Source organism: Gymnoscopelus microlampas (assembly GCF_963454915.1).
Source record: "Gymnoscopelus microlampas genome assembly, chromosome: 18".
NCBI lineage: Eukaryota > Metazoa > Chordata > Actinopteri > Myctophiformes > Myctophidae > Gymnoscopelus > Gymnoscopelus microlampas.
The window spans coordinates 6,549,097-6,559,766 of record NC_139955.1 but is presented as its reverse complement, the minus strand read 5'-3'; the positions used below and the strand labels follow the sequence as shown (position 1 = coordinate 6,559,766).

The window sequence follows — 10,670 nt, the reverse complement described above, 5'->3', positions numbered from 1 at the left end:
GTTCACGGCCGGTACGTCTTGATGACGTCCTTGATGGGTCTCCTGCAGATGGGACAGCAGGCGTTGATCTGTCTCTTGAGCTTCAGGCCGCAGTCGTTGCACAGGCACATGTGACCGCACGTGTAGATGACCGTGTCCACGTCCTGGTCGAAGCACACCGTGCATTCTCCGTTCTTGCCAGCGGGGGGCAGCTCTGAGGGGGGCAGAGTGGCGGGCGCGCACAGAGGGGAGCTGGGAGCCGTCACTAGAGAGAGAGAAAGATAGAGAGAGAGAGATCATACATACATATACCCTGTGAGGCAATGGTGGAAAGTAACAAAGTACATGTTGTCAAGCGTTAAGTATAATTTTGTGGTAATTTTGCTTTACTCGAGTACGTCCATTTTTCGATGCTTTATACTTCTACTCCACTACATCTCAGAGGCAGATATTGTACTTTTTACTCCCCTAGAATGATTTGAGTTACTTACTACTTTAGTTACTTTCAGACTTAGATTATAAAACATACATTAACCACTTAAGTCCTGTTTTATACTTTGGGATATTCAAAGATAGCCCATCTACAAGCGCACAACGCCTTGCAATGTGACGCGTAGATTGGCAATAAGACTTTGACCATTTTTGAAAACAAGAAAAAACGTGTGAAATGTGACATTCTGCATAATTAGCACTTTGGTGCTTAGAGCACTTTGGTTCTCTAAGTATATTTTGGCGCCAACACTGTATTTTTACTCAAGCAAACAATTTGATACGGGCCTTTCACTTGCAACAGAGCCTTTCTTCATTACGGCATTGCTACCGTAGTTACATAAGTATCAATTGAGAAACACTGGCTCCTTCCGCCCTGACAACAAATCTGCGCCTTTGTTCAGATTTCTTGTAGCGCTCTCAGGCCACACAGAAGCGATTATCAGTGCATACACAGTGCAGTATGCTTCGACTGCCATCAACAATACACATGTCAACACTGGCACGGTATTGGCCAATGTGTCTGACACTGTTGTTGTCGTGTGGGGGCGGGCGGACCTGTCGTCAGCTGTTTTGTGGATGCAATGCCACAAAACCTGTCCAGCTGCATTGCTGCGCATACAGTACATTTACTCATCAGCTGAGGGGTTTTCCTGAGGGGATTTTGGGAAAATATAAAAAAAAAATATCTAGATTTCTTTTTAACTTAAATCGTCTCTTCTGGCGGTCCCCGGCGCAAATCCTTTTTAGATGGGGGTCCGCGGCCAAACACATATCAATTTGGGGGTCCTTGGCTTGAAAAAGTTGGAGAACCACTGCAATATAGGCTATAGCAGTGTGACAAGAGCCAACCTATTTCAGGGCGTAGTTTCCTATATATACAGTACATGGTAGTATCACGTGATATCACTGCCACTACAGCGCAATGACACTTTGGAAGAGGTTTGGGTTGTGTAGAAATTAATCAAATATTCTCCTTACATTGTACAGTGAAACAGACGAAAAAGTCACTCATTTAGGCACGTAAGCGAATACAAACAAAGCTGATTCTGGCAATATAATTGCTGAAATATAAACTGAATCAATAGAATTCTGCTTTCTAGGCTGACACATAATAAGCGTCAGACGCTAGTGTCAACAAATGCCCCTGTTGTTTTTAACAGCTATGGTCAAACTGGAGGCGTTAAGTCAAAACCTGTTGATGTTTTCAAGTGTCAACGCGCAGCAATACTATATGGCATCCAGACATTGACACGTTCAAACTTGAATGGCAGTGTGTATGTGTGTTTTTTCACTCTTAGACACACACACTTACAGTAGGCCCATCTTCCTTTGTTAAAATTAGTTGGCGATGTCAGTGCTTTAAACGGCAAAAATATGGATGAGGAGAATGATGTATACAAAAGTAGGATAACTCTGTTTTACATGTATAGGGCGGCAAGTTCGAGGTTCAAGTTCAAGAGCTCAGCTTTGCCGGTCGGAAGTGCCGACGGAGCGGAGAAGAAGAGAACGAGAGAAGCTAAAACAAATAGAACAGAATAGAACAGCCCCAGCATATGTGTGTGTGTGTGTGTGTGTGTGTGTGTGTGTGTGTGTGTGTGTGTGTGTGTGTGTGTGTGTGTGTGTGTGTGTGTGTGTGTGTGTGTGCGTGCGTGCGTGCGTGCGTGCGTGCGTGCGTGCGTGCGTGCGTGCGTGCGTGCGTGCGTGCGTGCGTGCGTGTGTACAGTATGTTACTCCCTTGTTCCGTTCGGGTTAGTGTGGTTCAAATTATTAATAATTGTGGTGTAATTATGGTGAACAAGTGGTCTCACATTGACGCAAGTGTCACAGACACTTTATATCTGCCAGGGCCTTTAGAGATGCCACAAGTTAAGCCAAATGTTGTAAAAATACAGGAAATTGCGTTCAGTGACCAATTTTTGGGTCTCAATAGTGGCATGTGCCTCAAAAGTCACCATTACTTATGAAATGTTAAACCCTTCTCCACTATTTCCTTTTTTTCAACAGTTAGGAGGCATGACTTTGAGTGTACAGATATGACCAGTCATATGAGCAGAACTTGCCATCAGAGTGTCTTTTCACATTCTTCCACTGGAGGCGGGGAGCTTCCGTTCCCGCCAACCAATCATGTTCCAGAATGTAAATGATCTCCTTGCATAAACATGAGCCCACTTTGCTTTGATCAGTGGTGGTGGGTACAGACCTCACCGTGTGTGTGTGTGTGTGTGTGTGTGTGTGTGTGTGTGTGTGTGTGTGTGTGTGTGTGTGTGTGTGTGTGTGTGTGTGTGTGTGTGTGTGTGTGTGTGTGTGTGTGTGTGTGTGTGTGTGTGTGTGTGTGTGTGTGTGCGTACCCAGTGAGGACTCGGAGGCGGAGGAGGAGGTGTTGACACTGAAGACCAGGTCACTGTCACTGTCATCCTGACTGCTGCTCTGAGACCCACTGGGAGAGGTGGGGGGAGGGGGGGACTGGAGGGTCCCTGGGAGAGAGAGAGAGAGAGAGAGAGAGAGAGAGAGAGAGAGAGAGAGAGAGAGAGAGAGAGAGAGAGAGAGGGAGAAACACACACACACACACACACACACACACACACACACACACACACACACACACACACACACACACACACACACACACACACACACACACACACACACACACACATTTGTATTACTATACTGGTGAGGACATCAACATTTTTGGACTTTTTTTGTTAATGGCATTTTTAACCTTAAAGGGATAGTTCACCCAAAAAAATACTTATTTTCTATCGATTAGTCACCCCATGGAGACTTTTTTTCCCCCGCATTCCTAAGCCAATCATTTGATGACCAGCGGACCGGTAGGCAGACACAAAGGAGACTATTTGTGTCTCCTACCGCCGGAACCGCTGCCGGTCATCAAATTAGATAGAAAGAAAAAAAGCCATTTTGGGGGTGAACTATCCCTTTAACTCTAAAGCCGAAAATAGGCAATCTACAAGCTCACAAAGCTGGTACATTGCCTATTTTCGGTTGCACAACACAAGCGTACAACTAAGTACAAATCAGGCATAACCTCAAACCCCACGTGAAATTTGAATCCTTGAAAACTTCAGAAGGCTTTCGATTGATTGATTGAATACTTTATTCGTGAAAACTGTAAGCAGCACGGACGTATAGTAAAACACTTGGGCTAAACGGATAACACGAAAAGGTCCTGGGGACTTTTTTTCCCATCGTGGTCCTGTACGTATGTAGTGAATGCTCCAAAACAGAGGGCTACTTGTTATTGAAATGCTCGGGGGGGGGGGGGTTAATCTCTCTTTTCTGAGAATGAGAGAATGGACCTTACGCGTGTTTACATTCTCAGCGCTAACTTAACTTTTTTTTACGGCGTGGGACCGATTAAATAAAACGAGGAGCAGTGCGACTAATAAGGTTGTGTGTGTGTGTGTGTGTGTGTGTGTGTGTGTGTGTGTGTGTGAGAACAGTGGGATGATGGGACAGATCACAGGTCACACACACACCCCCCGAAAAACCGCAACCGGGAGACCATGGACATGATTCACTAACGCAAGAGCATTCCTTTATGTCTGGGAAAAAAATGAAATGTAATTGGCAGCGATCTTAAAAAACCCCAGACAAGACAGATAACGATTGAGGAATGTGACCTCCCCCCCCACCCCCCATAAAACTGAACGGGGGGGTTTAAACATTCATTCTTTGAGAATTTCATTAGGCCACACACAGAAGGACACTGTAACAAGTACAAGAGCGATAGCAAAAGCGAATATATATAGCGAAAATGGCCGATCTACAAGCTCACAATCCTTGCCCTTGTGAGTTTGTGGATTGGCTGTTTAGACTTCTTTGGCTATTCAAAAATAGCAGATATACAAGCTCATAGCGCGGCACCGAGTGCCGCGCTATGAGCTTGTAGATCTGCTATTTTTGAGAAATCGTGAATCGTGAAAATATCATTTTTTTAAAGTGAACATTTGCGAACTCAAATCTTTACTTCTTCGGGTCCCTAGAACAAAATATTTGACAAATGTTCGCTCTAAAAAATATATATACCCCGTTCAGTTTCATGGGGGAAGTAAAGTGTGTCTTTGTTGTGTTTTCTAATTGAACCAATGCAAAGCATTGGGAAGAGTCAAGTCAAGATGGAATGACAAATGCCTTCACAGCCCTTTCAGATCGCAAATCCCTGATCATATCGTGCACCTATCGTAACAATAATGCCAAAAACATCTACGAAGATTTCTTTGCACTCCTCTATATGAGAACCCGATCGTGTGGGAGAAGGCAGAGCGGCCTTCTGGGAATGGGAAGGTCGTCGACTCGCGGTTCAATCCCGGCCCGGCTCCTCCAGGCTTTGTGTTGAAGTGTCCCTGAGTTGAAACACTTAACCCCGTACTGCTCCCCGGGCGCTGTTAAAAATAGTCACCCACAGTGCTCCTAATAGTCAGGATGGGTAAATGCAGGAGAATTTTAATACCCCAACAATCCGTGCTTACAGCAGTGGTTCTCTAACTTTTTCCAAGTCAGGGACCTCCACATTCATATGTATTTGAATACATGGAACCCCTATCTGAAAAGGTTTTGTGCCAGGGAACCCCCAGAACAGAACATTTATGTTTAAAAAAATCTAAATTATAAATACATTTCAAAACATTTTCAATATTTTTCAAAAAATCTTCAACATAGCAGATGTACAAGCTCGTGAGCTTGCAGATCTGCTATTTTTGAATAGCCAACATATAAATGGATAAAGTGGTTAAAATAATTGTGATGCTATTTTAACTACTTTTGTTGGGGACCAACTTGGGGGTCCTTGACATGAAACAGTCTGAGAACCACTGCCCTAGAGGTGCCCCTAGTGGTGGCGGGCAGGTACTTTAGCCCTGCGCCACCCGAGCGCCTGATTCGTGTACCTTAGAGATGTTAGTTCCATAGCTCACTGGGCTAAACATAAGGTCCGGGGACCATCTGAGAGTGTACAAAGGAAACCAAATGGAGGTGGAAAACCCAATCGATCGATTGATCATTAACCCATTAAGACCTGGAACGCATCTGTGTCACTTTAGATTTCTTTGGCTATTCAAAAATAGCAGATATACAAGCTCATAGCGCGGCACCGAGTGCCGCGCTATGAGCTTGTAGATCTGCTATTTTTTTTTTTTATCTTGAAAATGGAACACCTGGATGGGTGGGCCGCGTGCATTTTCGAGATTTTCAAGTGGGTCCCTGATCCAAAAAAAGGTTGAGAACCACTGCTTTACAGCATAGACTGGGGTCTCCTTAGATTAAATAAATAAATAAATGATAATAATCCTATAGACAGGTTTCCTGTTAGTAAACATTGAGAGGAATATGACTGCGCAGCTGCGGGGGGAAGCCTATGGGTGCGTTTGGAAATTACGCACCGGAGCACACTCGCCTATTAGTTTGTATTGGCCAGTGCGCTCACTGCCGCTCAGGGCTGTATTTTCGAACGCGCCTTCCACCCCCAGGCATGCGCAGATTGCGCATTCTGCTCTGTGATGACGTCGCTCGGAAACCCGTCTATAAAATAGGGATCTGTGGTAGCCTGATTATCAGACTGTAGCCGCGTGGAGCTCAGAGAGTGGTAGAGTGGGTCTATGGTCTGGATCCAGGCTAGATCTGTGGCCTAATGCAGAAAAAAAATCGTCTCTTGTCGGGGTGGAAACCTCAGATGTCCAAAACTGTTACTTTTCAGGATTCAAATGCCCAAACAGCAAAAGTAGCAGATCTACATCTACATCTGCTACTTTTGAATATTTGGATGCCGCTGTAGTATGATCAAGTAGGGCATTCATTTAAGAAGAAACACCAAAAGTTAAAACATGGAGATAAGAGGTTTCTGCCCGTCTCATTATGGCCAAAACTGTTACTTTTCAGGATTCAAATTTCAAAATAGCAAAAGCAGCAGATCGACAAGCTCAAAACGTGCCACTTTGCGCCGCGTTTCAAGCTTGTAGATCTGCTACTTTTGAAAATTTGGGTGACACTGTAATATGATCAAGTAGGGCGTTCATTCACGAAAAAAAACACAAAAAGTCAAATAGGCTCTATGCACAGCAGCCATATTATCACTTCCTTCACAGGTGTTACCAATGATACTAATGAAGGCTCTGTTCCATTTAGTGTAGCACAGTGGTTTCCACGACCCCCATAACTCTGAGAGTGTACAAATGGAACCAAATGGACCCGTAAGGGTCCATTTGGTTCCATTTGTACACTCTCAGAGTTACACACCTGTAAGGGGCCATTTGGAAGCTCATGAGGGTCCCTGGACCCCAACTGTAGACCCACTGGTGTAGCAGAGTGTTTCCAGTGAGCCAACATGCACAATATCAGCACCCTGACTCTGTTTGACCAGAATGGAACAGAGCCTTCATTAGTATCATTGGCAACACCTGTGAATGTCTTCACAATATGCCCTGCTGTGCATAGAGCCTATTCCAAAAGTCTTGAGAACCGCCGCCCCTTTCCTCGCTGCTTACCCAGTATCCTGAGTCTGTTGACGGTGCCGTGCAGCATGAAGAAGGCCCACAGCGCCTGCGAGGTGTCCACGCAGAGCAGGCGGCCGCGGGCCGCCCCGTTCACCCCGTGGTGCACCTCCCCGCCGGGCAGCAAGGTGAAGCTGAGCACGTCCCCGGAGCAGGGCACGGGGAAGCCCCGGTAGACCACCCAGTACTCCTTGCTCCGGTCCAGCAGCACCTCGGGGTCCGCCGGCAGCTCCCCGCCGGCGGCGCGCAGGCCGGCCGGGTCGCACGACGTCAGGCCGAAGAGGAGCGCGCCGAAGTGCGGCAGGCCGGCGTGGCCCGCCTCCACGTACACCGTCTCGCCGGCGCGCAGCGGCCGGTCGCCGAACACCAGCGTCCGCACGCTCTCGGCGAAGTGGACGCAGGCGGCCGAGCGGTCCGCCGACAGCACCACGTCCGAGCCGCGCACGGGGTGGAAGTGCAGGTCGTTGTCCAGGGGGGAGGGGGAGGGCGGGGGGAGGGGGAGGGTCCGGAGCGGGGGCAGGGGCGGCGGCGGCGGCGGGGCCCCCCGGGGCCCGTGGGAGCGCGGCGGGGAGGTGGAGGAGGAGGAGGTGATGGAGGAGGTGGTGGTGGTGGTGGTGGTGGAGCAGCAGGGGTTGAGCTGGCTGTTGAGCTGCATGGTGACCAGCTTGGCGACGGCGGCCTGGTGGTAGAAGGGTTGCAACGGTTAATGGAACTGACCGATTTAAGATCTTTGATTGAAAAAAAGGATGGATGATCCATAGGGCCCTATCTCGCGCGCCACCTTACCCCTTATCCCTAAACCGGGGCGGACGCACTGTAGGCACAGTCAGGCCCGTGCCTTACCTTGAATACACCGTGCCTTCCCTCCGCCAGACAGCTTTTTGTGTATTTACTATGATTGAATATCGCCCCCTATACTTAAGGCAGACAAACAGCTTAATAAACATCCATTCTCTTTCTCTCTCTACGTCCTGCGTGTCTGGAGGATGTTGGGTCTTTTGAGCCATTGTGTATTCACAGAATCCCATTTCACACTCGAGTGTGAAATGTGTCTGTCTGTGTCCCTCATTCACAGAACCGGTTTTCTACGTCATGACATAAGCACACAATATAAACACCACACACAATGTCCTGGCCTCGTTCTCTTCATTTTTGATTCTTGAGACAGCAGAGAGACAGCAATGGCACCAGCGTAAAAAAAAAAAGTTTGTCCAGAGCAAACTCATCGACGCGAGGACGCCTAAACGAACGGCAGCCACCGCGACCGCCTAAACCGCGTTCAGTTTGAGGCTGCAGCATCAGTCCTGCTTGGTTGAACTCAGTGGACAATATTTTGCAATAGGCCTACTCGCGGATGAGTATAAAGATCTTTCCAAACGGGAACTAGTTGCAGTTTGTATTCGATTCATGGATGGAGGACTCATCAAAGAGCGGGCAGTGGAATTTATCGACACCGCGGATTTGACTGCACGGTGCATCACAAAGCGCTCCTAAAAGAAACCTTTCCGAGCGCAGTTTATGTACACTGCCATTCTCACTGGCTAAATGTAGTGCACTCTGTAGCCAAAGCATCCCTGGATATTAGCAATACATTGCCAGCTTTGTTTTTGTTTCCCCCCCTTTTCTCTCTCATGTACATTATATCTGACTGGCGCAGTGATATATGCTTGTGGTTCAAGAAAGTACAAAATAAAAGTCTTTGAGTCGTTGTCATGGTTAATAATTTACCACATATTTGCCTGGCCTTACTCATAAAGAGATCCTGCGTCCGCCACTGCCCTAAACTTTATTGCCATATTTTACTATTTTGAAAAACATTTTGAAATAGCTCAACTAGCTCATCTACATCGACACATTGTGAGCTTGTAGATCGGCTATTTGAACCATTGTAAAATGTTTTTAAAAATAGTAGAAAATGGGAAAAGAGTTGCTCTATTCTTGCTCGCGCAAGATAGAGCCCAAAATGTTCTAAAATAACCGATTAATAATCAATCCCTATTTTAGGCATGTGATTAATCATACAGTAGGTGCAACGTTTCAATTTGTTTATTTATTTCTTAATGCAAATAGCCAAAATAGCCGATTTACGAGCTCACACCGCTCGTAGATGTGCGCTTAATATGTGGTTAATCAATTTGTCGACATATCATTAAAAAAACATCGAAACAAACGTGCCCCTCGATTTATTTGATTCGAAGTAATTGCTAGAGTAATGGCTAAGAAAATGAATGCTAGCTTGCATGGCTACTGTACCTGGTTGTTTTCCAGCTGGTTGTTGCAGTAGTTGGCCGAGTCGTGGCTGCTCTGTGGCAGGTAGGCGCTGAGGCGCGCCGCGCTCAGACAACTGGACGCCACGTTCTCTGCAAAGCTGCTCTCTGTGGCACACGACAAACAGACATAGCACCCATTATTTAACTTTTTTTATGACATCGGTATCGGCAGTTATGCAGCCAAATGTCTAGATTTTTTAACCCACTTTCTTCGTATCAAAGGTACCCCTATCTGTACCCGTCCTGTGTTTCCTACTGCGGTGCTGCTATGAGAACTGTCTGTCTGTCTGTCTGTCTGTCTGTCTACTGTAGGTGAGATGATTAAAGGACGACTTCACCGATTTTCATCCTATCTTCATATAATTGGTCCTCACTAATACTCATGATAAAACGGTAAAAAAAAAAATCTACTCGGTCTGTGTCTCAGAGGAGGGCTGTGGACAATTCAGGGTCCCGTCTACCAGTGACATCATCAATGGGGAATCCAAGCTAATAGAAACTGCAGGCTTTCTATTCCTGGAAAGTTGCAATGCAATAAATGAAGCCATTGTTCTTGTGTTAATAAAAATCTAAATAAAAAATGTGAAATCTTGTTGGAAAAAAAAATCATGCCTAACGATGATGTCACTGGTAGACAGGTTTCTGGACTGTCCACAGCCCTCCTATGAGACACAGACCAAGTAGAAAAAAATGGTACCATTTTATCACGAGTATTAGTGAGGACCAATTATATGAAGATAGGTTGAAAATCGGTGAAGTCGTCCTTTAACTATTGGGTCTACAAGGTCAAGGTCTTGAGGTCAAGGTCAGATATCGCTAAGGTGTGGCTCACCTGGTAAGACTCCAAACCACATCAATTTCCTGCAGCCGAAAAGTTTGAATCGTTTTGAAAGGTTCCACTTATAAAGCCCAAAATAGCGATGCCAAGTTGAAACTAATATTGTACTATGAAATCGTTTTGTTGACTGAGTACGAGGATGGTTAAAATAATGCAACAAACCAGTCCCCGAAAGCTTATCCGTGTCCCCATTTCACTCACATCCCTGTTTGTTGATGTCAGGCAGAAACGTTGTACCTCCATACTTAAACCTTTCATGTTTTTGCATAAATTAAGGCCCTAGTTCAACATACAACATTGTCGCGCAAAAGTAGTGAAAATAGCCGCTCCACAGGCTCACATCACGTCGATCGGCTATTCTTTTTTAAAGATTTTAAAGTTAAAGCGTTTAACCCATTAAGACCTGGAGCCGATTCTACAAATGTCTTCTAAATCCCAACAGTTTTCTGAAAAAAAAACGTATGTTTCTATATCAGTGGTGCTCAAACTTTTTCATGTCAAGGACCCCCAAAATTATATGTATTTGGCCGCGGACCCCCATCTAAGATATTTTGTTCCAGGGACCCCCAGAAGCAAAGGCTT

General features: G+C 45.9%; 1 protein-coding gene across 2 annotated transcripts in view; it reads right to left on the bottom strand.

The window, feature by feature from the left end:
* neurl1b (neuralized E3 ubiquitin protein ligase 1B) overlaps nucleotides 1-10,670 on the bottom strand; it is a 32,621-nt gene continuing 21,951 nt past the window's right edge. For both annotated transcript variants that reach the window (XM_084041016.1, XM_084041015.1), the window contains exons 4-7: nucleotides 9,234-9,355; nucleotides 6,975-7,659; nucleotides 2,820-2,945; nucleotides 1-244 (exon numbers count right to left, since the gene is read on the bottom strand). In XM_084041016.1, the coding sequence (XP_083897142.1) occupies nucleotides 3-244; nucleotides 2,820-2,945; nucleotides 6,975-7,659; nucleotides 9,234-9,355 (1,175 nt within the window). In that variant the 3' untranslated portion in view covers nucleotides 1-2. The remainder of the gene's footprint in view (nucleotides 245-2,819; nucleotides 2,946-6,974; nucleotides 7,660-9,233; nucleotides 9,356-10,670) is intronic.